The 27488-nt window shown below is 38.2% G+C and overlaps 1 protein-coding gene and 1 long non-coding RNA gene across 5 annotated transcripts in view; one reads left to right on the top strand and one right to left on the bottom strand.

Moving 5' to 3' along the window:
* Nucleotides 1-2620: 2620 nt before the first annotated feature.
* The window catches only part of ENKUR (enkurin, TRPC channel interacting protein), a 49511-nt gene continuing 24643 nt past the window's right edge, over nucleotides 2621-27488 (bottom strand). For 3 of the 4 annotated variants that reach the window (XM_059910768.1, XM_059910759.1, XM_059910749.1), the window contains exon 5: nucleotides 21657-21952. In XM_059910768.1, coding sequence (XP_059766751.1) covers nucleotides 21776-21952 — 177 coding nt within the window. In that variant the 3' untranslated portion in view covers nucleotides 21657-21775. Of the gene's footprint in view, nucleotides 2728-9432; nucleotides 9583-21656; nucleotides 21953-27488 lie in introns of those variants that run through there. The other variant, XR_009500221.1, reaches the window with a different exon arrangement.
* Nucleotides 11633-21596, top strand: LOC132357391 (uncharacterized). Its single transcript, XR_009500223.1, has 3 exons — nucleotides 11633-11739; nucleotides 13520-13561; nucleotides 21503-21596. It is a non-coding gene; the product is annotated as an uncharacterized LOC132357391 (long non-coding RNA).

Raw genomic sequence — 27488 nt, 5'->3', positions numbered from 1 at the left:
TTCCAATCCATGAACAAGGGATATCTTTCCATTTATTTGTGTCTTCTTCAATTTCTTTCATCAATGTCTTATAGTTTTCAGTGTACATATTTCTTTCACCTCTTTGGTTAAATTTATTCCTAAGTATTTTATTCTTTTTGATGTTATTGTAAATGGGATTGTTTTCTTCATTTCTTTTTCACATAGTCCATTGCTGGTGCATAGAAACACAACTGATTTTTGTATGTTGATTTTGTATCCTGCAATTTTACTGAATCTGTTTATTAGCTCTTAACAGTTTCTTGGTGGAATTTTTAGGGTTTCCTATATATAAGATCATGTTATCTGCAAAGAGAGACAGTTTTACTTCTTTCTTTCTGAGTTAGGTGCCTGTTATTTCTTTTTCTTGCCTACTCAGGTTAAGATGTCCAGTACTATCTTGAATAGAAGTGGTGAGAGTGGGAACGTTTTTCTTGTTCTTGATCTTGGAGGAAAAGCTTTCAGTTTTTCACCACTGAGTATGATGTTAGCTGTGGGCTTATCATATATGGTCTTTATTATGTTGAAGTACATTCTTTCTATACTTAATTTGTTGAGAGTTTTTATCAGGAAAGGATGTTGAATTTTGTCGAAAGCTTTTTCTCCAACTATTGAGATGATCATATGATTTTTATCCTTTATCTTGCTAATGTGGTATATCATATTTATTGATTTGTGTATGTTGAACCATCCTTGCAACTCAGGCATAGAATTCACTTGATCATGGTGTATGATACTTTTCGTGCGCTGTTGAATTTTGTTTGCTAGTATTTTGTTGAAGATTTTTACATCTATGTTCATCAGGGATATTGGTTTGTAATTTTCTTTTCTTGTACTGTCCTTATCTAGCTTTGGTGTGAGGGTAACGCTAGTCTCATAACCAGAGTTTGGAAGTGTTTCCATCTCTTTAATTTTTTAGAAGAGTCTGAAAAGGATTAGCATTAATTCTTCAGTAAAAGTTTGGTAGAATCCACTAGTGAAACCATCTGGTTGTGGGCTTTTCTTTGTTGGGAGATTTTTGATTACTGCTTCAATCTCTTTACTCATTACTGGACTCTTCAGATTTTCTATTTCTTTATGATCCAGTCGTGAGAGGTGTATGTTTCTAGGGATTTATCCATTTCTTCTATGTTATCTAATTTGTTGGCATATAATTATTCATAGTAGTCTCCTATGATCCTTTATATTTCTGTGGTATCAGTTATGTTTCCTCTTCCATTTATAATTTTATTTATAATTTTGTTAAATTATTTTATTATAAAATTATTATTTTATTTATATTATGTATTTTTTCTTGGTTAGTCTCACTAAAGGTTTGCCAATTTTGTTCACCTTTTCAAAAAGCCAACTCTTAGTTTTATAAATGTGTTCTAAAGTCTTTCTGGTCTTTTATTTATTTATGCTCTTCCTTGCTATTTCCTTTCTTGTGCTAACTGATGGCTTAGTTTGTTCTTCTTTTTCTAGTTCCTATAGGTGTAAATTTAGGTGTAAATTTGAGATCTTTCTTTTTTCTTAATGTAGGTATTTATCACTGAAAAATTCCCTCTTAGAACTGCTTTTGCTGCATCTCATAAGCTTTGGTATGTGTTTCCATTTTCATTTCCATTTCATTTGTCTCAAGATCTGTTTGATTTCTTCCTTGATCCATTGGTTGTTCAGGGGTATGGGTCCACAGTGGTGTTTCATGATGTTGGTGGGCCTATTACCAGGGGCTCAGGTGGGCATGGATCCTGTTTGGTCTCTGGTTGGATGGCTCCAGGACCTTGGTCAGTAGGGCTGGTGCCAGGACAACTGTCCACTTCAGGGTCTGCAATTGGGTCTGCAGATAGCTGGCCTGTTGTCACGTACACAGACAGGTGTGTCTCCCACCAGGTTCCTGGGAGAGATCCTGCTGGGTCACTGGTCAGATCCCTGCGCATGCAGGACTGCCCTGGACCATGGCTGAGAGGGACTGAGCTGAGATGAGAGGCTGCTTTATGATCCACAGCGGGAATTGAGGTCTGCAAGCCTGCTTCCAGGGGCATGGGGAGGCATGTCTCCTGCTGGGTTCTTGGGTGAGCCGAACTGCCTCTGGACCATGGCTAAGTAGCGCTGGAGCGAGGTCACAGGGCTGCTTCAGGATATGTAAACAAAGCAAGGTCAGCAGGCCCACCATCAGGAATGTGAAGGACCACATCTCCCATCATGTCCCTAGGTGGTCAAGACTACTCTCAGACCACGGTTGAGAAGGGCTAGAGCCAAGCTGTAGGGCCACTTCAGGCTCCACCATCAGACCAAGGTTGGTGGGCCTTCCTCCAGGGTCACTGACGGGCATGGGTCCCTGGGTGAGCAGAACTCCTTCTGGATTGTGGCTGAGAGGGACTGGAGCTGGGTCACAGGCCACTTCAGGGTCCTCAACTGGGACTGAGGTTGGCAGGCCAGTTATCCTCCTGAGTCCCTTGGGGAATGGTGCTGTTGGCAAGTCCACAGGGAGAAGAGGCTGTTTCTGGGCCTGTCGTTGGGACCTCGGTCAGTGGGCCTGCCGCCTGGGTGTGGGCGTGCCTTCTTAAAACGGCCCTCAACGATCTTGGGCTCCATCAGGCTTTCACAACCTCTTACCTGGATCCAAAGCTCCCACAAAGGCACTTTTGTCTGAGGATGACCAAAGTACTGTTGCCGTGGGGGACACAAGCAGGGGAGCTCTCATTCTGCCATCTTACTGGCCTGTAACTTTTTTAAAAGAAAATTAAAATGTGTTTTTTCATTTTAAAATTAGTACGTGCAAATTATTTTAAACTGGAAAATATAGAAAAATAAGAGTACAATATAAAGGCATTTTAAACGTGTTTGGTATCTTCTAATTTTGCGATTCTGGAAAGTTTATCTTACACGGTTGTGACTAAATGCTTACTCTATAATGCCCTGCTTCTCTGCTTCACACACTAAGTAAAATAAACATATAACTCAAGTGTTTTTCCATGGTATAGTAAGCTCTTTATAAATATCACTTGAAATGGCAATGCCATCATTTATTTAACCATTCCTCAATATATTTTTATTACTTCCAAATTCTGATTTTATAAAAACATATAAATAACTATGTTTGTAATAAAATATTTATATGTATTTTAACTATTTCTGGAGGAAAAATTCTCTAGAAATTGAATTCCTAAGTTATAGGATGCAAATATTTTAAGGCTCTTGATATATGGTTCTAAATTTAGCTTGCAATATTAATGTCTTTCTTCAATGGAAAATCATAGTAAATCTCATGGGATTTTTAACTGAACATGAATAAAATTTTATTGCAAAAACACTTTGAGATTTGAGGGAAGAGCATTAGCTAACATATGTTAAAAGCTTAGTAATTGGAACTAATAAGAAAAGTCTGTTTGAATTTGTGATTAATTCTTAACTATAGACTACTACAAAAACAATGTGCTTTGACTGTAGTCCATAAAGTAATACCTAGACTAATGAAAAGTTTACGGTACTGTTTTAGGCTTTTGGCTCCAAGTCAGGCAGACTCAGCTTTAAAATCAGACTCCACCACCTACCACCTGACCTTGGGCAAGTTTCTTAACTTCTTTGCCTTATTTTCTGCACCTGTTCAATGAAGATAATGTTAGTTCCTGCTTCTTAGGGTTATTGTGTGTCTTAAATAAAATATCGTATTCAGAGTACCAAATACTTAAGGAGTGCACAATACATTTTATCTATTATTAAAAAATAATTTAAAATGGAATTCCTAGTAAGTTAGAATTTCTGCATTAATAAACAGATCAGTCGAAAAGTTTTAAATAAATAAACCTACACTCTATATCATTTACAGTTTCTTTATGTAAATGAGCTAATATTTTCCATGAAATTATAGCTCTTGGGTTATCAACTTCATATATATATATAATCTATATATATATGTCATCTATGTAAAACAAAAGTAAGCTACAAGAAAAGCCTCTGTATAATTAGCACAAATAGTAATGGAATCCAAATTAATTAAGAGGTCTATTTTTTTATTTATTGCTTTATTATTTTTTATTTTATATTAGAAAGAAAAAAATTAGCTTGACTTAATGGTCTTCATGTTTGGAATATGAAGGACAACAATAAAAGTTAACTTCAAAATTAATGAATATACTTCAGATAAGTTTCCATCAAACATACATTGATAATCCCAATATTTATAACTTACACCTAAGGAACAAGTATAAATGGATCAAATTTTAAAATCACTTAACATTTTTCTAATTTTCTCTGTAAGGCGCAATTGGGGAAAGTCTTTTAGTGGAAAGTTGTCCCTCAATGCAGGACTGGGCATTGCATTAGTATTTGGGTGAAGCCATGCTCTGTTTCTACAGGCCATTTTTAGATGCTATTTGGTTGCTGTGGTCAGTGGTTTTCTTGCTTTAGCACTCACTTTACCTCAAATTCTCCACTATTTCTGAGCTCAGCAAAACTATCATGATCCTTTTGAACTCAAAGCTCAGGCCAACTTTGTCATTATCTGAGTTTGTCTCTTGGCTTGAGAAATAACCTTCAGATTCTTGTTGGTTCATACCAAACCCACACATGGCAACAACCCTAAAAGTCGCACAGGTGAGATATTTTCAACACATCTTTAAGTTAAGATCATTTAAAGAAACAGGAGGCCAGAAAAATCTAGTTTGTATGATAAGGCCAAATGCGTAACCAGGAAATAATTTCTTTCTCACTTTACAACTGATGTCGTTGGCTTTTTATTCTCAGATTTTCATCATGTTCAGCACAATCAGTCACAGAATATACACCCAGGTCACCTTTTTTACAGAGAATAAAGGAATGAGGGATGACTCAGTCTTCTCTGTGAGTCTGGGGATTTTGCCAAAGCTTAAGTGATATAGACAGACTGTCTCAAAAATCATAAATGTCATACCTGGACTTTGCACTCATTACCTTTTCACCTTGATAGTCAAGTTCTATCACCTTTTGTATTATGTTTTCTTTTTTTCTTACCTGTGAACTTTCTGCATTCTTTATCAACATTTCTTTTTTAAGTTTTAAAACTAGTTTGTGTTTCTGAGTTCTTGCTTTCAGCATACTTCTTGGATTCAGGCCAGTTGTCTAATCAGATTGAATTTTTTAAAATAGCAGACTTTTAAAAATTATAAATATTGAAAATGGTTACTGAAATTGTCATTCGAGTAGCTGTTCAGAAACCATTTGGTGTTAATTCGGAAAACTTGGAACATAAATTTCCAATGATTGTTCTTATTCTTAGAGAGATCAGACATTTAAAAGTTTTTTTTTCCAAATCTTCTTCCACATTTTCTTCCCTTTGTAAAAAAAATTAAATTAACAAAAAGGAAAAATCTGGCCTAAAAATCAAACCATGAAAAATGATGTAAAATAATAGACAAGCAAAAATTCTCAAAATCCGGTTTGCCTTTGCATAATGAGAAAGAATGGAGAAAGAAGACACTGGAAATAATTATCTAAGCCCAGTTTATGAACCTGTGAAAATTAATGGAGAATACAGGGAAAATGTTCTCTTCCCAGAAAGCTCTAGGCAATTCCACTGTGCTGAGATTCCCTAGGTTTGGAGGCCTAGAAGATTTTGCCAGGGGCATGCCCAGGTATGTAAACTCCCAAGCATTTTACCAGGTCTTAGACCAGGGTTTCTCAACCTTAGCAATATTGACATTTTGGGCCAAATAAGTCTTTGTTGTTGGGCTGTTCAGTGCTTTGTAGGATGTTTAGCAGCATCCTTGACTTTTACCTACTAGAAGCCAGTACCACTCCCAGTTGTGGTAATAAAAATATCTCTAGAAAGTGTCAAATGTCCTCCTGGAGGGGAGGAAGGGACAAAATCATTTCTAGTTAGGTATCACTGTCCTAGAGTAACAGATCTTATGCTGGTCTCAACTGTTTCTACTCTGTTTTGAAGAGATAAAGGAAAAGCTTTGTCTGATAGCCAGTAGACCCATAGCTAATTAGTCTGTAGCCCTCTCTCAGTGGAATAATGTGAGAAAAGTTTGTGGGAGGGTTTTCTTTCTTTCATGCTTTCTGGAATAGAGAAACATAACCAAACACAAAGAAAACATTGATTATGTTTCAGACATAGAGAAATATAAATCAAAGCTTGGGTCAAGAAGCAAAATCAAAACTTGGTTTCTACACTTTCTCTTTATTATGGACTCAATCATTTTCCATTTTCTCTTAGTCCTTCAAAATGGGAATTTGAGTTTATAATATTAATAGACTTAGGGAGCTCCCTGGCAGTCCAGTGGTTAGGACTTGGCACTTTCACTGCCGTGGCCCGGGTTCAATCCCCAGTCAGGGAACTAAGATCCCACAAGGTACGTGGTGTGGCAAAAAAAAATTAATAGACTTACAGGGTTCATTAATATTATTTCCATCTCATATAAAGAAAGGTGAGTTTCAGGTGAGGCTGAGCAACATAAAGACTTCCCAAAGTACTGATATTTTAAATTCATGAGGCTTATGGCAGGATTCGGAAATAAGCTTCTCTTCTCAGACCTCTGTTTTGTTTTGTTTTGTTTTTTTAAATAAATTTATTTATGTATTTGTTTTTATTTTTGGCTGTGTTGGGTCCCTGTTCTGTGCGCAGGCTTTCTCTAGTTGCAGCGAGTGGTGCGCAGGCTCCTCACTGTCGTGGCCTCTCTTGTTGCAGAGCACGGGCTCTAGAGCGCAGGCTCAGTAGTTGTGGCACACGGGCTTAGTTGCTCCGCGGCATGTGGGAATCTTCCTGGGCCAGGGATCGAACCCGTGTCCCCTGCATTGGCAGGCAGATTCCCACCCACTGCGCCACCAGGGAAGCCCAGACCTCTGTTTTTAAAAAAAAAAAAAAATTTATTTATTTATCTGGCTGCCCTGGGTCTTAGTTGTAGCACATGGGATCTTTGTTGCCATATGCGGGATCTTTTAGTTGTGGCATGCAGGATCTAGTTCCCTGACCAGGGATCAAACCCAGGCCCCCCTGCACTGAGAGTGCAGAGTCTTAACCACTGGACCACCAGGGGAGTCCCAGGCCTGTCTTTAATACAGAGCCACGCATGCTAGGCTGAGCAAGCTACTGCACAGGTGAGTCACAGCTCTGCAGTCTGTGCCCTGCCTCTGCCGCTTACCGCATGGTCTTGGGACTCACGACCTTGAGATTCAGTTCCTCCATGTGAAAAATGAGAACAGCCATGATTCTCTGATGTGACTGTTGTAATGATTACATTCGTATCAGGATCCCTGTCACTTGTATTATTCCTCTTTTCCTCCATCCCCTTCCTTCCTCTCCGCTGTATCTATTCCTTGCACTCAGGCCCTCAGGGACCACAGCCCTCACATACTTGCTCAGCCCCGATTCTGAGCCCCAGCACTGCAGAGGGCTTGCCAACTTATCCAGGGTATTTAGAAAACTAAGACTGCATGCTTCATAAAATTAACTGAGAGCTCTGTCTTTCAGTTTCTTACTACTTAAAATGGTTTCATTAAATTTCCAAATCTTTAGATGTCTATGAACATAAAAAATCAAGTTCCCTGTGAAAATAATCACCAAAGTCTTAGCACTGGGGCAGGAGGAATATTAGAAGTCATCTGGTCCAGCGGGGATTCCTGGCCTATGGTCAGGATGCTTTTACTGATGGCTACTCAGCCCTTTGCAGGCACCCCATCTCATTTTTGAGAAGTTTTATTTACTGGAAAGTTCTGATCTTGCCTGAACCTCTTTTGGGTTTTCTTCTGGAAAAACACTGAATGCATCTCCTTCTTTATCTGCTAATGAGCTACACAGTCCTCAGCAAGTCATACATTTGCTACATTTAAAGACTTGATATGTGAATTTATCAAATACAAAGCAATGAAACTAATCCTATAGGTGCACAACCACCTTTGTAATTAGAGAAGAAAAATGAAACATGCAAAATCCTTAACACTTAACTGGCTAATAAAGGAGAGACCCCATTGCGTGTGGTATATGCAACTTTCTCACTAATTTTGAAAGCAGTGCCGACTTTCTCGTAGGCAGTAATGCCCTCCAGTTTCCTTCCTTTTTTTCTCCCAGTGCCTTGGGGCTTTTTCTGGACACTTTCTTCTGAGACACTTTCTTCTGAGACACTTATCCACTGAGCAGCCTGTGCTGCCAGCCCACTCCCTGGGGTGCCTCCTCCACATGGTGCAATCTCGCTCTGTTAGAATGTGCCACTTCACTTACATAGGCATTCAAGTGGATGGACTATGGTACAAGAAAGATGCTGGAGTTTAAGTGAAATCTTGGCGCGGTGTACGTCGTTTACCCTTCAGGTGCCTAAGGGTATGCCTCTATTAATGGGCATCCACACTCTCCCCTGTCAACACTTCCGCTGCCAGTCAGTAACGGTGCGTTCTTGGACAATCACCTAACCTCTCTGTGCCTCAGTTTTCCAATTACTAGAAGAGGAGGAAAATCATACTTAACCATAATCATAAGGTTATTATGAGCATTAAGTGAATTTATTTAAGCCCTTAAAACAATACAGACCCTAGTAACTGCTATATATGTTTGCTATCATTACTATTTTAGAGAAGCAAATGTGGCAATATCTCTGTTTCTCATTTTACTGGCTATTCATGGCTTTGAAAAGTCATGTAATAATTTAGCTTTTTTTGGGCTAATTTAATAAACAAATTTACTCTTTACTGTGAGCAAGACCCGCTGCTTTGCCCACCATAACAGACCCAGAAGATTTAAGATTCCTCAGGTACTGGGTTCAATTCCCGCCTCCACAAATTCAGTCTTCTTTTTCTGCTCTGTGTGTGTGTGCACGCGTGCACGCTTGAAAAAGTGGCAGAAATGGGTCCAGTTGGTCTGAACTGCCCATTCCTGTCATTACTCTACACAATGAAATCGTGTGATTTCTTTCATCATGTGCAGCTGGTACCACCTTGTCTGCCTCTGAGGTATGCCATGCCCAGAAATGATGAAAGGCTTTGGCTCTTACAAAGGAGAATAAACCTCCAAATGAACTGAATACTTATCATGGAGGTAGGGCATGAAAAATCATGAATTCTGTCTTTTCTTTCAGTTAAGCCCTAGTATTTCTCATTGCATTACTCTTTGCTTAATTCTACATTTAGATCCTTGAACAAAAATTTTACAAGAGACTTTTCAGCAGTCTATCATCCTGACCCTCCCTTATGCCCTATGGTAATGACAGCTGTATACCTTTGTGTACATATCTATATGTGTTATATATATCTCAGCTGATCGAATAATTACGGCTTCACACACCCAAGACTGAAAGAAATTAGCTGCAGCCTAAAAATATAAGAAGATGTAGTAAAGTAATCTATAGTCTTCTAAAAAAGATTTTAACCAGAGATCAGGCTTCTAGTATTTCTGGCCATCAGCTACATCATCACTGGGACACTGAAAGAGTGGAAAATATTGGTGGAAAATGTTGTTACCTGGTAGATTTTTAAACCCATATGCTGTTAAGATCCTGGGCTCCCATTCCTTCTTCCTTCTCATCCGGATATAAGGAGCAGGGTGTTCCCAGGCCCAAGAGGAAGAAGAACTCCGTTTTCTTTCTCTGCGACAACAATCCTTTTCCGGGGCTGATGAACAAGGAAAACAAAGCATAAGCTGAGCTGTTCTGAGGTGATCCTGCCTGTGAGGTCTGAGACTGCACAAAACTGAGGTCTTGCAGAGCCAACACGGCAAGCTTAGAAAGCAGGAAATGCCTTCTATGTCTTCCGCCAACCTCTTTACACAGATGCTGACACGCTGTCACTCATCAAGCAGCTAATATCCTTCATAATATCCTCTGCCGTCCAAGCTTCCCCTGGACCTGCCCTGTATGGTGTAACTGTGCACCCGCGCTTTTTTTCAGTCCCCTATGCTGCCCTACTCTCTTACGTGCCTTGTGACTCCTTCTATTGGGGCCTTCTCCCTGTTTGGATAATCTAATTCAGGAGTGCCCGATAAAACATGATGGTGGAATTTCAGACACTGTCACATGTTGATGAGAGGGCAGGATGTTTGGAAACCCATAATACCACCTACGAATCCTGTACCTTATGCAGGGTGACCTGTACTCAGGGACTGCTACCTTCATTACTGCTACCTACATTACTGTCTATAAGTCATGTTTGCTGAGGATGGGGTTATGTGCTTAAGATATTATCAACATTTTTCCTAATTCCTCTTCTATCACAGAACTATAGAATCCACAGATCTCTAAGTAAGCTCTGGAGAAAAATTCACACACACAAAAAGAAAGATAAAACAAAAAGGAGACCATAATGCAAACTTTTCTAGCGAATACTAAAAATTGTAGTTCTGATGTATTTGTTTCTTTGCTTTAATAAGATTGTAGCATATAATTTTTTAAATTATTTATTTATTTATTTTTGGCTGCGTTGGGTCTTCATTGCTGCGCGTGGGCTTTCTCTAGTTGCGGCGAGCAGGAGCTACTCCTCATTGCGGTGGCTTCTCTTGTTGCGGAGCGCGGGCTCTAGGCAGCGGGCTTCAGTAGTTGTGGAGTTGTGGCTCGCGGGCTCTAGAGCGCAGCCTCAGTAGTTGTGGCGCACGGGCTTAGGTGCTCCGCGGCATGTGGGATCTTTGCGGACCAGGGCTTGAACCCGTGTCCCCTGCATTGGCAGGCTGTTTCCTAACCACTGCACCACCAGGGAGGCCCTGTAGCATAGAATTTTTAAAGGGAAAAAACTCATAGAGAGTAACTAATTTGAAGAAAAAAGATGGAGAAAGTCTTGTTTGCAAAAATACAAATAAGAACTGTGGTTTAAATGATATCAATAGTTACAAAAACCCTGGAACTGATTAATTTTCTCATGTGGAATGACATTTTAGGCCATTATTGACATTTATCCTTTCTTATCATGAGCATTCTTAAATCATTCCCCGAGGTATGCTAAAATTTTTCTGAGAAACTTCTGCATCATCCTAAACTTGCATTTGCTAAGCTTGATTGCCTTAGGAAAAAACCCCACTCTTTTATATCATTTTTGCATAGCAACATCCCAAACACAGCAAACATGATGAGACATGGAAAACAGAAAGAGTCTGGGAGGAATACAGCCATAGAGGGATTGGACATGTATTCTCAGAAACCACTTGAGGGCTGCGTTGCTCTCCCATGACAGCTGCAGGGGCGAGACCCATCCACGGTTCTCATTTCCTCAAGCTCTTCCTTAGCACTTCTTACAAAGTTTTATTTTATTCTGAAATCAGGTGAAAATGGGGGAAAATATCAATCTTTATTGAAGGGAGAAAATTCTTTCAAGATGATGTGTATTCCCACAAGGCTGGGCTGCATATTTTAGAAGTATAGTAAGTATGCACTGTTCTACAACAGTTACCATAGGAACAAAACTTTTCCCCCCATTAGATGGTAGAGTAATCATGGTAGTAAATTTTCACAGAAATATCTAAGCTACACAAATTAAGCATCGGTTAGGAGTCAAATCCAACAGATTGTGGATTTAATAGGCAGGTGTTACAGAGGGAGGACAAGAGCTCTAAATATAAGGGGAAATGTTTGCACATCGAATGATCAAACTATAAGTTTGCTAAACTAACCATCGAAGTGGGCACTTTGATGCCCACTGCTTTTTATTCTGCTCTAATTTCCCAGGAGGGCATCACCCCAGCTGTCAGCTGAAAGCCATGCTAAGCAATATCAAAGAGGATTCTTACAGCCTGGTTCCTAAGAATTTATTCTGAAAAAGAGAGCAAGTGTGACATACCACTGCGTAAGTGGATACTCGGGGTTCTGTGAGCAATGTGGTGTGTTGAGTGGTGTAATAATCGTGGGCGCTTCCACAATGAGCTGGATTTGAGCCGGGTTTTAAAAGAAAGGTAACATCTAAGAGGTGGTGTGATGTTTTAGTAGAAGGGCTACTACTATATTACATCTACTTTAAGATGCATAGTTTTCACATCAAAACATCTCTGAAATGAGACTGCCTTAGAATTCATGGTATCTCATAGTCACTATTGACTAGGTGCAGTTGTGATGTTTCATTATACACACATGAGCAAACTGAGTCATTGTCACTTCAACTGAGTTTTGTCCATTGTTGGCTCTCTCTATATGTTGAGTTTAACTGACATTTATAAATGATTATACTACTATTTGTCCTGGAAATGAAAAGTTTTTGTGTCTACAGAAAAGCATGGAACAAAGCAGAGATATGGGCATGAGAAGGATGAATAAGCAAAATATGATCTTAAGAACATGCAATAGAAAAGTTCAATGTGTAAGGTGGAAGAGCAGGTAAAAAGAATCACACTACATAAGACCCCCATAAGAATACTGGTTAGCAAGTATAATAATTTTAGAATTAGTTTTCTCTTAAACATTTGAATAAAATATCTTGAACACGTGAATTCTGATGTGACTTTTAAAAGAATCTAACCATTTAAAATAGTTTTCAAAAAATCTATTTTAAGATAATTAGCCTCAATGTGTGTATTAAAGGGATTGTAATAATAAAATATCAGTCTGAACACTCAATATAATTAAGTTCCATTTACATGAAAAATACCTGAGTCCTAAAACAATACCCAAAGTGCCATATGATGAATCAATGTCAGATAACTGCTTAAAATATACTTAAACGTATGAGATATTACTAGAAACACAAGACTAAATCATGCTAGAATAATGCGTTTTTTACAAAGAGGATTATTCTCTTTAAGGCCTGTGGCTTACATTTTTACTTTATGAAAAGTTTCCATTTTATTTAATTTTCAAAAAGTGTATGAGTCAATTGTCATTAACTTGTTTGGCTAATTCTGAAATAACTAGAAATTCTGAAAACTTGGAACCTTGGCACATTATTTTTTACGTTATAAAATACACTTAGAAGAAATAGAGTCTTTTAAGCTTTACTACTGTATTTTAAATCCCCAAAGGGTGTGTCACAGTGATTTTTGGAAAAGCTATGGGTGCACTGCAAAAGAATTACAGCAGTTTAATGATATAGCAAGATGGTGTTCCAAATTCTAAGATAATTTAATAATTTAAAGCCTAACTCACCAGTCTCACTGTCTACCACCCACATACTGTAAGGCCTTCGTGTTAGTGCTGGACACCATCTTACCACGTGGGTGGCAGCTGCCTGTCATCTCAATAATTCTGAAGAAAAGCCAGGGAATTTGTTTTGAAGTGTTTGTCCAGATGGAACCACATGTGACCTCCAGGGTGCTGGGCCTGAATCCTAGCCTGCTGGCTGTGTACAGCCATAGAGCTTACCCAGGAGAAAATTTCACTGTCTCCTCAAAGCCAATGAAGATAAAAGAAACCTGTATCAGTCCAAAAAGCACAGCTCATACATGTGGGAATTGCACAAGATTAAAGTTTGTCCTTTGTGTTGTCCTCAAAAAGACCAGGAGATAGAAAGGAAAGCAGACAGCTGCTGGGTCCCTCTGTTTTGTTGCTTTCCTTGCTTAAAAGAAACTTTGAATCCTACTGGTGAATAGGGGGCCTTGAGCGTGTAATAGCAAACTCTGGTTATTATGTCCACTTAGGTGATACAAGAACCACATCATTGGAACAGGATCCTATGAAAGGTAAGACTTGACAGACTTCTGAGCCATGAAAGGTCCAATTCCTTTTAATAGTCATGAACAGGGTGGCATAAGCATGATAGGAAAGATTCTTGGACAGGCTGGGAAGCTGCTGACCCTTGTTATTCCACGGCAAAGTATTTGGTAAAATTGTCTCTTGTACTGTCACAGAAGAGAAACCACGTGACTTAGCTACACTCTCAAGGGGGATTGTCTGTAAAAACTTAGGATATTGTGGTGGGTCGACTGCTTCTTATTTTTAACAAGATACTAAGAAAGAGAAGAACTCAGGCCCATTTGCACAGAAAGATGGGAGTGAATAGAGTTAAGGGAGGTTCTCTGAATGTGGCCTGCAATCTAAAGTTAATTAATGTGTAGGCTTCCAGTGTTTCTAAGAAAGAGAAGAACACCAAACACAGGAATCAGTAGACTCAATGCACACCCCGCCACTAGGAAGATGAAAGCAGATCTCAAATGGTTGCAATGAACCCAGATTGGAAATTCAACATGGTGTGGCCAAGGACAGGGCAAGGTCCCATATCCATGGCCTCTCTTCCATCCAGAATGAACACACAGGCATAGTGAAAGTCAACAAAACCTCTGCTTTCTTGATCGAATCTACAGATAATGGCGATAATGAATGATGGGACGATAAAAAAGCTATTCCTTGCCTGAGTGCTTACACTGACTATATGATACCTCTCTTGGCAAGAGTCTTCTGATCTCCACTGACATACCAGAAGAAAACCACATACCTGTTGAATTGGAGTAATTCTCCTATAGACACATATATCATTACTTTTATCCTACACACATATGCCTAGAGTTATTATTTGGAAAGTACACAGAGGCTGGTCACAGTGGTTGCTTCTGGGCAGGGGGATTCAGTGGCTACAGGAAAGAAGCATGAGGGAGACTTACTTCTCCTTACTCACCTTTGGGTAGTTATGAATTTTGAATTTTTGACCATGTATATACATCACCTATTCACACACACACACACACACAAACACACACAGAGCAAAATTTAAAAGAGTTTCTAATAAAATTACAAGTGTACATACCTTTTGACCTAGTTATTTTACTCCTGGGAATGATTTTCTACAAATATAGCCAAATGTGTAAAATGAGGTAGGTTCAAGGTCAGTTACTTCAGCACTGCTTTTAATAGGAAATACTGAAAAAACTTAAATGAAATAAATGTCCATCAATAGGGTGCTGGTAAAATATATTATATACACCCATACAACTTAATACCATTCATCTACAAAAAGGAATGAAGAACATTATGTATTGATAAAAAATGAGCTTACTAACTGAAAAGGCAAGTGTTACTGTGTGCTCTTAGTTGAGTTTTTTAAAAGTGAGAGAAATATGTATGTATATATAATATACATAATTAGGTGTATTGCTTTTTTTTTTTAAATTTGATTTTTTTTTTTTTTGACCACGCTGCGAGGCTTGCAGGATCTTATATATATATATATATAAATTTATTTATTTATTTTATTTTTGGCTGTGTTGGGTCTTGTTGCTGAGCGCAGGCTTTCTCTGGTTGTGGCAAGCGGTGGCTACTCTTCGTTGCGGTGCGCGGGCTTCTCATTGCGGTGGCTTCTCTTATTGCGGAGCACGGGCTCTAGGCTCACAGGCTTCGGTAGTTGCAGCACGCGGGCTCAGTAGTTGTGCCTCGCGGGCTCTAGAGCGCAGGCTCAGTAGTCGTGGCGCACAGGCTTAGGTGCTCTGTGGCATGTGGGATCTTCCCGGACCAGGACTCGAACCCGTGTCCCCTGCATTGGCAGGCGGATTCTTAACCACTGTGCCACCAGGGAAGTCCATTCATTTGCTTTTATATTTCTGAAAAGGTACATAAAAAATTGAAGCATTGGCTGTCTCAGGAAAGGAGAACTTGGTGGTAGAGGTTCAGGGGTGGGAGGAATGCTTTTTATTCCAAAAGAATTCCACAGATGTTTTCCACATCAGCAGCATCATTTAGATAAGTGTATACCCTAACTTCATAGACAACACTCATCTGGGTGCCTAAGTGAAGGCAGGTAAACAAACAAACAAACACCCATCCAGTTTCATTTCCTATAGAGGCAGCATCTTTTAGAATAAAAAGTGTGTATCTAAAGGCCATATCTGCATGTGCAGTTTAAACAAATTATTATGTGCATGGTCTTTTTACACCAATCCTGTGAAACATTATCTTTAGTTTTCAGGGATAATTAGCATTAACTTAGTCTGTTGCTAATTTCAGTTCTTTCTCATCAGGCACATTATGTGTGAAGAAAAAATGACCTCATTCAGTATTTTTTTATTATGAAGACAAGTTTTTTGTTTTTTGTTTTGTTTTGTTTTGTCAGATATCGTCTAAAAGCATAGAGGCTCTGGTACAGTCAGAGAGAATGTTCTTCTGTAACTGGAACCACTCTTTCTAGCTAAAGGGACATTATCCCATTTCTTTTTAAACACTTCTCCTCCCCTCCCTCCCCCTGTCCCTTTCCCTCTCTCCTGTCCTCCCTTCCTTCCTTTTTCCTTTCAGCACTAGTTTTCTAGAGAGACCATCTACTTAAAATCCTTAGAGTGAAGAACACCCTGTGATTGAAAACCTCAAATGACTATTATTAAGAAAATCTTCATCTAAAAAGATCTGCAAACAAGTGATGTTTTTCACTTTACTTAACATTTTTTCCAGTTTGTCAAATGGCGGGTTGAGCTGATGAGGGCTGGTGAAAATCATTGGCTCTGGATCCTCTTAACGATTTTCTGCATTCTGATCAGTCTAAAGACCAAACTTCTGCTTAAGCGAGGTTGAAAATAGTCATATAGTTTTATAGTGATATACCATTAGAACTGGAAGGAGGGTGAGACAGAATCTAGTTCAGTTTGCTTTATAGATGGAACTAAGGTTGATGAACACTAAGTGATTGCCCAAAAAGTCACATAACTTATTGTCAGAGTCAGACCTGCTGATTTTTTTCACCATAGCACATCAGAGCAGGAAGAAAGAAATGCTCCAAAAAAACTACCTTGCTCTTTTTGTCCCTTATAAATGTTTGTCTCCAACTTGGAGTAATCAGTATTTATGAATAGACCACCTTCTGTGAAATTAGATTGCCCTCTAAAGAGTTAATTATGATATTAAGCAGCATTGGCTTCCTTAACTGCTGAAAAATGTCCTTGAGCTGCTGAAAAGTTTCCTTCACTTTGGTAGTCGAATTGTGTTCATGTGGGCTGTATTAATGGGCACCTTAAGTCACATGCTAATTTTGGGACATCGATCAATGAGATTAACATACCTAGAGAGATAAAAGGGTTTCAGCATAAGAGTTTGGACTGCAAATATAAAACAGGAGCAGAGGAGCCCATATAGAAGGTGACCTGTAGCCTGCTCAGAGCAGGGAAGAGGAAGGCGTGGCCAGGTGTTGAGAATTTCATTCCCATTTTCAAAGTTCTACCTTAGGAAAAGGGCACTCCTTTCTTGAATTTTCTTGGCTTCCTGTATTTCTTCTGACCTCTTGGGTCACTCAATCTTTCATCTCCTTGCTCCTTCCTGCTCTCCCATCTGACTTCTGAACACAAGAGTTGATGGGAGCTCATTCACTGTCTTCTCACTCAATTCTTTGTCCCAGGGTCTCATTCACACTGCTGAATTTCAAAATTTATCATTCTACCCCAGATCTCTTTTCTGACTCAAATATCTACCTACCTATCTAAATTTCCAACTAGATGTCACAAGATTATCATAAATACAACATGTCAAAAATCGTATTCTTGGGACTTCCCTTGCCCAGTGGTTAAGACTCCACGCTCCCAATACAGGGGACACGGGTTCGATCCCTGGTTGGGGAACTAAGATCCTGCATGCCGCATGATGTGGCCAAAAAATAAATAAATAAAGAACACTAGCTTAAAAAAAATTGTATTTTTCATTCTTCACCATAACCTCCTCCAATCTGCTCCTCCTTTAGATTTTTCCACCTCAGAAAATGGCGCCCTCACTGACCAGTTGCTCAAATCAGAAATGTAGCTGTCATCCTTGAAACCACTCTCTTCTCCTTTCAATCCATCACCAAGTTACATTTTTATTTCTTACATATTTCTGGAAGCCAACAGCTACTCTTTGCCTTCACTACCACAGCTTTGGTCTATGCCACTATCTTCTTTACCTGGAGGACTATGATAGTCTCCTAATTAGTATCCCCACATTCATTCATTCTTCCACTTTAATCCATATAGTAAATGATCATTTAAAAATACTCTTTGGGACTTCCCTGGTGGTCCAGCAGTTAAGACTCCATGGTCCCAATGCAGGGGGCCCGGGTTCAATCCCTGGTCAGGGACTTAGATCCTGCATGCTGCAACTAAAGATCCCACACATGGCAACGAAGATCCCCCGTGCTGCAACTAAGACCTGGTGCAGCCAAATAAATAAATATTTAAAAAATAAAAAAATAAAAATATTTTTCGCCTCGTGCCACCTCCCTGCTTAAAACACACCAATGGCCCCTGCTTCCCTCTTCATCTTCACCTTGCACCTTTCTCCCTTCTCTAAGTACCATCCAGCCCTAATGGCTTCCTTCCTCCTATGGGTTCAGGGTTTCCTGCCCCAGATCCTTTACACATTTTATTCTCTCTGCTTGGATTCTTTTTCCCTCCACAATATTTCTCTTCCCCATCTCTCCTAACTTTTACTCATTCTTTAGCCTATTTTTAAATGTCAGATCCTCAGAAATGCATCCCCTTAACTATAAAATCTGATTTAGGACTCACTTTATATTCCCTTGCAAAATAGCCTCCTATTTTTTTTTTTCTTACCAATCACTAATTTCAATTTCTAATTATAGATGCATTTGTCTGATTACTTGTGTCTTCCAACATAGTTATTTTGTTCACTTTTCTACCCAGCAATCAGAACAGTTCCTGGCACATTATAGACAGTTAGTATTTGTTGAATGACAATGAATGAGCTTTGTTAGCTGAAGAGATTTTTATAATCTAATTACTTTTTTTTACTCTGTTCTAGCCAAGATACCCTTTTGATTATGATTTTTCTTCCCACATAGCTTGATAACTAGGAGAGAACACACTGATCATTTGAGAGATAGCTCTTAGTTTAAAAAGTGATGTTCACAACACCCTTTCATGATAAAAACACACAAAAAAACCCAACAACTAGGAATAAAAGGTACTTATCTCAACATAATAAAAGCTATATACTAAAAACCTACAGTGAACATCATGGTTAAAGACTGAAAGCTTTTCCTCTGAGATCAGCAACAAGGCAGGGATGCTTGCTTTCACCACTTCTATTCAACGTAGTACTGGAAGTTCTAGTCAGAGCAACTGGCAAGAAAAAGACATAAAGCCACCCAAGTTGGAAAGGAAAAAGTAAAATTATCTGCAGATTATTTGATATTCCATGTAGAAATCTCTAAAGATTTCATACACAAAAAAAACTGTTAGAATTAATTACTGAGCTCAGCAAAGTAGCAAGATATAAGGTCAACACACAAAAGTCAGTTGTATTTCTATAAACAATGAATGATCTAAAAAGGAAATTACAAAAACAATTCCATTCACAATAGCATCAAATATACTTAAGAATGTACTTAACCAAGGAGGTGAAAGACTTGTATAATGAAAACTATAATATGTTGCTGAAAGAAATTAAAGAAGACAAAAATAGATGGAAACACATCCCATGTTCATGGATTGGAAGACTTAATATAGTTAAAATGTCAGTACTACTCAAACCAATCTACAGATTCAATGCAATCACTAGCAAAATCCCAATGACCTTTTTTTGCAGAAATAAAAGAACCTATCCTAAATTCATGTGGAATCTCAAGGGACTCCGAATAGCCAAAATGATCTTGAAAAAGATGAACAAGACTGGAGGATTCAAAACTTTCTGATTTTAAAACTTACTAACATCATGTATAAACATTAGCTCAAAATGGATCAAAGACCTAAATGTAAGACCTAAAACAATAAAACTCTTGCAAGAAAAAACAGGATAAAAGATCCTTTACAACATTGGATTTGGCAGTGATTTCTTGGATATGACACCAAAGGCACAGGTAACAAAAGAAAAAATAGACACACTGGACACTTCATGAAAATTGAAAATTTTTGTATATCAAAAGGCACTATCAATAAAGTAAAAAGGCAACCCACAGAAGAAAATATTTGCAAATCCTATATGTGATACGGGATTAATATCCAGAATATACAGAAAATTCCTAAAACTCAACAACAACAACAAAATCAAAAAATCCAATTAAAAAAATGGGCAAAGGGCATTTCTCCACAGAAGACATACAAATGGCTAATAAGCACAAGAAAAGATACTTAACATCAGTAATCAGTAAGGAAATGCAAACCAAACTAAAATGAGGTGCCACCTCACACCTATTAGTATGACTACTACCAAAAAACAGAAAACAACAAGTGTTGGCAAGGATGTGGAGAAACTGGGACACTTGTACAGCATTGGTGGGAATGTAAAATAGTATAGCTGCTGTGGAAAAGAGTATGACATTTCCTCAAAAACTTAAAAATAGAATTACCATATGATTCAGCAAATCTACTTTTGGATATATACCCAAAAGAATTGAAAGCAGGGTCTCAAAGAGATATTTGTATACCTATGTTCACAGCAGCCTTATTCACAACAGATAAAACGTGGAAGCAACCCAAGTGTCCATCAACAGAAGAAAGGATAAGCAAAATGTGGTATATACAGACAGTGGAGTATTATTCAGCCTTAAAAAGGAAGGAAATTCTGCATAAATGAGAATTTATCATATACAGTTGACCCTTGAACAACATGGGTTTGAACTGTGTGGGTGTACTTACACATGGATTCTTTTCAATAATAAACACGGTGGTACTACACAATCTGTGGTTGGTTGACTCTGAGGATATGGAACCATGGATATGGAGGAACCAAACAGACAGAGGACTAACTATAAGGTATACACAGATTTTCAACAGTGTGGAGGATCAGTGCCCCTAGCCCCTTAATGGTTCAAGGGTCAACTGTACTATTCTTTATTTTATATCTGTCCTAAGGTAATAAAGGAATAAAGAAATGATGCCTAGACAGATACATGAAAAAAAGTTTAAAGTGAGTTTTCAAAAATATTTGTATATAAAAATTTTTCTTTAATGAAAGTTAGCTTTTCTACAATGCTCCCAAATTCCGTGTTTGTGAAAAAGCCTGAAAAAATTATCATTTTTTTCTGTGTTGCCAACAGGATAAAAATCAGTGTAAGCAGTAAAAATGGTTATTGCTCTGATATTTTATAGTTTCATATATTTTACCAAATCTCTCTATTTAAAATTTCATAAAAGAATCTTTTCCTTCTTGGACATTTATAGGCTCATTTATTTTGAGTTGAAGACAGCTCTACTTACATAAACTTATTGCTTAATAAATTATGTAACCTTACAAATAGAAACATTAGAATTCATGAAATAGAGAAAGCCAAAAAGAAAAAGTAATATCCATTTTAGTGAAATACACATAGTAAATTATGGAATAAAGCACCTAGAATAGCAGTTTTTAAAAGTTGGATGTCAGGAAGAAGGCTATTCTCTTCAACAATCCTTAGTGACACAATTTATAAGTTGTCTCCTTGATTTTATGTTATCTTCTTAATTTTTCTTCCTCCAAATGTAAACCTCTCAGCCTATATATAACATTATGGATATTGAAAATATTTGTAGGTGTGAATAGCTGCAAATGACATAGGCTACCAGAAAATATATGTAATTTTTGGATCTCTGGAATAATATGTAGAAAATACTTCAGAGTAGTAAAAAAGCTTACACCACTATTTCCAATTCAAAATACTTTACAGTTTTTAACCCTGTATTCCTTGTATTACGCAGTGTAGAAAAAAACGTGAAGTTCTGAGTGCTGACTTTATTTTTCAGGGCCCAGAAATGAATGTTTATCTGAAACAAGTACATCAAATTTTAATCAGGTTATACATGGAAACCCTGACGCTGGTGAAAAAAAAATTTTTTTTTTTCTCTATGTAAGTAAATAATACAATTATTCTTTAAACGTTGCCTAAGCATTTTGGTAAAGACTAGTTTTATACTCTTCATAGTATTTTCCTCTTTGAAAAAAACTTATGATTTAATTTCTATGTTTTCCGTGGGTTTTCTTTTCTATGTTAAAATGACTATATTTTTAAAAATCCACTATTGCTTATTAGCAATATAAATAATTTTGTGCTTTTCGAGGACACCAATGTCGTGTTCCAGCTGCTTCATCTCTTCTTCCAGCTTCTGCTTGCGAATCTTCTTTGGTATGGAGTCGATGAAGACCGAGAGGGACTGAAACTCCTTATGTACTTCTTCCCAGTTCTTTTTCAGCCCCTGCAAATGGTAAAGAAAACTGTACATAGCCAAGTAAACTGCAGAAGCAGAGTAAATTGCAAAGAAAATTGCACTGGGAAGGAAAAATGTAAACAGGTAAAGAAAGCTGACAAAAATAACTAAAAAATGATATGTGTTTATCAAGTTCTTGGCCACAGTAACAAAAAATACTGTACAGAGGCCAAACCCTGTCCTTGATTGTGTGCTCAATTCCCACTGGGAGTATTTATTTTCTTTGTTTTTAATGTTACTGTACTTGTTTTTACCATCAAATACGTGTATGCAGAGTTATGAGTAGTATGAAACTAAGCTCGTAGCAAATGCTTTGGTAAAAACAACTTAAGAGTTGATGTCCCAAGCAAAAAAACAATTTTGAACAGGAAATTATTTCTTATAAAAATTTTCATTTTTTTTCTTTAGAAAAAAAATATTATCCTCATTCTTCAACAGAGAAATCACATCAAAACACTTGATTCTGACTTACATGGCCATGTTTTCTTATATCTGACTAAATGGAATTGTATAAAATGCCAAAATTCAATTTAACAAGTGATAATCTTTTATGTGTTTTCAGTATTAGAAAGAATTCTTCCTCCATATAGTTAATGGATCTATACTTTCCATTAATTTATTCTAGAAATGACTGAAATATCATTACATGTAACACATATGCTAATTCAATAATGTAAGTTAACCTTTTATGTTCTCAGAAACCAACAAATTCAAAATAAGGAATCTCTTAGGAGCAATAAAGGTTATTTCCATCTCTGCACAGTTATCATTTCTTATCACAATGCACTAGAGGCTCCACTGATAAAATGGTCTTAAACTAATTGAACTCATGCAATGAAATTTTATAAATTAACACTTTGTTATTCACTATGGGTGCACAAATCATTTTATTTACACAAAAATGAAAAGTAAAACTGAAAGTAGAATTTAAAATATTGCCTGGAAATTATGATCCCTGACACACAGATGGAAAAACATATCCCATGCAAATGAAGACCAAAAGAAAGCTGGGGTAGCTATACTTATGACAGAAAAAACTGACTTTGAAACAAAGACTGTAATAAGGGACAAAGGGCATGACATAATGATAAAGGGGTTGATACAACAAGAGGGTATAACATTTTTAAATATTTATGTACCCAACATAGGAGCATCAAAATATTAATGCAGGGCTTCCCTGGTGGCGCAGTGGCTGAGAATCTGCCTGCCAATGCAGGGGACACGGGTTCGAGCCCTGGTCTGGGAAGATCCCACATGCTGTACAGCAACTAGGCCCGTGAGCCACAACTACTGAGCCTGCGCGTCTGGAGCCTGTGCCCCGCTACAAGAGAGGCCGCGACAGTGAAAGGCCCGCGCACCGCGATGAAGAGTGGCCCCCGCTTGCCACAACTAGAGAAAGCCCTCACATAGAAACAAAGACCCAACACAGCCAAAAAAATAAAATAAATAAATAAATAAGTCAGGAGCTCTTAAAAAAAAAATTAATGCAAATATTAACAAATTGAAAGAAAAAACCAGACAGCAATACTATAATAGTAGGGGACTTTAATATTCCACTTACATCAATGGATAGATCATCCAGACAGAAAATCAGTAAGGAAACATCAACTTTAAATGACAGGTTAGATCAGATGGACTTCACAGATATATATAAAACTTTCCATCCAAAAGCAACAAATACACATTCTTCTCAAGTGTACACAGAACATTCTCCAGCACAGATCATATGTTAGGTTACAAATCAAGTCTTAATAAATTTAAGAGGATTGAAATCATATCAAACATATTTTCTGACCACAATGGTATGAAACTAGAAATAGACCATAGTCTATTAAGTATGCATAGCATTATGTTTAAAAAACCAAATACTGTAATTAAAAAAATACTTTACTGCTAAAAAATGCTAACCATCATCTGGCAGTGCAGGGTTTCCACAAATCTTCAATTTGTAAAAATCTCAGTATCCGTGAAGCACAGTAAAATGAAGTGCAATAAAACAAGGTATGCCTGTACCCTATTCAAGTGGGATTTATTCCAGAGAGGCAAGGCTGGTTCAATATTCGCAAATCAGTCAATGTGATACACTACATTAATAAAGTAAAGGATAAAAATCATATGATCACCTCAATTGATGCAAAAAAGCATGATAAAATTCAACCTCCATTTATGATTAAAAAAAACTCTCAACAAAGTGCATACAGAGGGAACATACCTCAACATAATAAAGGCCAAATACGACAAACCCACAGCCAACATCATACTCAATGGTGAAAAGCTAAAAGCTTTTCCTCTAAGATCAGGAACAAGACAAAGATGCCCACTCTTGCCACTTTTATTCAACATAGTATTGGAAGTCCTAGCCAGAGCTCAGGAGTAGCATAATTTAAAATTATTGATTAAAAAAAAAGAAAGAAAATATGGTCCTTGAAAATCATGGCCATACATTTAGATTTATGAGAGAATTAGAAGTGCCTTATATAACAATACCTTCATAATAAGCCCTTATAGTACACATTTAATCTTGTAAACTTTTCGGGGACAAAATGATTTATTTCCATGCTCAGGTAAAAATGACTACAAGTTTGGACACACTTTATAGAAAAGATTTGTTGAGAAAAAAGGCCACAAATGCTGAACATTTCTTGAGTGAGATTATATCAAGGATTTGGGAAAGGGAAAAGGTAGAAGCATCTTCTAAATTTTAAAAAGAGGGGGATGGGCTAACACAGTTGTTAATAGTGTATGAGAAGTATTCCAATAAGAAGTCCTCAAAAGAATTCTGTTTCTCTACAGCCTTTCATTATGAAATGGGAAATATGTTTCCACAGTGCTCCACAGGGTTGCCTATTGCAGAGAAGAAATCTATGTATTTATACACTTTGAAATATCAAAGGTTTCTCATAGCTCCTTGGGTGATCTTTCCCTATTATTTGTGGTCACAGCAGCTACACGTTTTGCAGTCTTTCTTTTTAAAGGATAGTCTTCTTTATCTTCCAGTGTGTACAATAACATTTGGATCAAAGTCAACCTCTAGGGATGGGAACTAAATGGATTGATATTTCATATTATACCAAAATAGCCTCTTAGCGGTTTTGTGGTTATTTCATGTAAAAAAAATCTTTTATCCACTGCAGCGATACTGATTTTCCCTTACCTTTATTTCTTCATTTTTCTCTCTGCTAGTTTAATACTGAAATAATATTGTTAATTTTGGAAAAATTTCACATAGGAGAAGCAGTCATAAAATAATAGGAAGTGTGTTCAGGTCCATCCTCCTCTGCTGCCACCCCCATCCATTCTCTACCTTCTTGTTCTGCGCTGTGACTAGGGGCTGCGCGGTGGTGGGGCTGAGGTATTTATTCCTATGGGCTGCTCCTCCCCCAGCACTGTTCCCTCCAGCCTCTGCCTGAATTCAGCCAAGGAAGGCACCGGTGGGAGGAGAGCGAGCTTGGGGCATTTCTTCCCCCCCCTTGACACCACCTGGACACGACTGGCCCTTCCATCTGTGACTACAGTGCCTGTTGGGGCCCCTCTTCCAGGCTCCAGCTCCCACCCGGCTCTAGTAATGCTGTTTCCTGCCCCTGCCCTTCCAGCCCAGGGTGGTGGTGATTCCCACTGTCCCTAGTCCTGGGTGCCTCAGTGTTCCTTGTTGGTTCCCTTAGCCCTGCTTCACCTCTGTAAATAGTTCCTTTGTAAATTCTCTTCAGAATCCCAGTCGAGTATGCCTTCTATCTCCTGCTGGATCCCAGGTGGGAAGAGCTTCCCTCTGTTGCCTCTCATGCACGTGCTTATCATGTGGTAGGAAAACACCGGCCTGGGAACTGGTGGATGTTCCTTTTAGTCCCTCGTCAGCTACTTGATAATGTTGTGACCAGGGGCAATGTAAACCAACCTCCAAGTTCACTGACAGTAAGGACCACATTTGTTTTGCTCACAACAGTATATCCCCCAGGCTGGGTACAGTGAGTGGAACATGGTAGATTAGATGTTCAGTAGATGAATGGAGGGATGAATGAACAGATGTGCCCACTTAATACTGATATATTTGTATTTTCTATCCTCATCTGTGAAATGAGAAGTCTGGAATAATTAGACCAGATGATCCCTTCCTGGATAATGAGACTGTTATTTTATGAAGAATGAGCAGAATGTGCCCTACTCGGGGACATATGACCATACTGTCACAGAACTACATGCAACTCTCAACCAGGGAAGGGAGCAGGGCTCAGGGTTTGTCAGGGACAGAGCTCGTGGCTTTGTTACCATGGCAGCTACACTACCCAGCTAATACGGCATCCAAGGGAGGATCGGCTATTGTCTATCAAAGTGTCTGCAAAGAAACTCTGCAGCGACCACATCAGGAAGCTGAGAGCTGCTGACCCACTAAGCAGGTGCCCGAGGGAAGAGCCTTTTCCTTCCCAGGGAGGTTCCTCCTTTCTTTTCCTATTTTTCTTAGATATGAAAACCTGGCTTTCACAAAGGCATGTATGTTTTAAGAATGGCAGACTCTGATGGAGGGAGGGAAGGAGGGAGGGAGAGAGGGAGGAAGGGAACCAAAGAGCGGTGCTCTTCCTGAAAATGACGGGCTGAGTCCCACTTCCACCTGTGCCAGACTTCTTGCCTGCCTGTCCTCCTTCCTTCTCTCCAGCGCACCATTATTAATCACCTGTGTTTACACTGGGCACTGGGTTAGGCATTGCAGAGATTGCTGACAACAAAGAGACAGGGTCCCCGCCCTCAGGCCACTCCTGCTGTCTGCGATATCCTCTTACTCTGCAGTTTAAGGCGCAGCTAAAGACCTACCTACGTCCTGCACTGGATGTTCATGCCTGTGAACCTTATAAAACATATGATCTGTACACACACACATCTTTCTATATGTACATATATACACAGCACCTCTTATCAATTAAATTACAACATTATCCATAGCAGAAATTTTATTTTATGCCCCTTGGGGCTTAGCATGATACTCTATGCAGAACAGACATTTAATAAGTGTTTACTGATGATTGGGATGACACTGATAAAATGCTAAGAATTTATAACAGCATATGAATCCATTTTTCAATGGAAATTAATGTTGTAAAAATGGCTTTTTTTTTTTCTGTTTTGAAAAGGTCACCAGAAATGACTTTGTAGAAAGCTTTCAAAGTAACAAAACAAAGAATAAAGTACTATTTTTACCTCTGCAAGAGAGCACAACTACAGAACAGTGTAAGTAGGTGCTTAATAAATACTCTCTAAAGATGATGGAGCAACGGTGCTCACATCCCCCAATATTTTAAATGCTTCAGATAGAAGTCTTGCATTAAAAACTCCAGTGTAAGTGTCTTTAAGTCTGTTTTATTCCAAATAAAGAAAACATATGTAAAGCCTAACACCTGGTTATTTTAAAATCTGGACACTTGCTTATAAGAAAGAAAAAAAAAGTTGGTCTAGGGACAGTTTCAATTATTCTAGAGCTCCACCTAGTGAAAAATATCTACCTTATGGATATTATTTTTGAAAAATTCAGGGGCAT

This window comes from Balaenoptera ricei, chromosome 2, assembly GCF_028023285.1.
Source record: "Balaenoptera ricei isolate mBalRic1 chromosome 2, mBalRic1.hap2, whole genome shotgun sequence".
NCBI classification, from domain to species: domain Eukaryota; kingdom Metazoa; phylum Chordata; class Mammalia; order Artiodactyla; family Balaenopteridae; genus Balaenoptera; species Balaenoptera ricei.
This window is presented reverse-complemented; position numbering and strand designations above follow the sequence as displayed.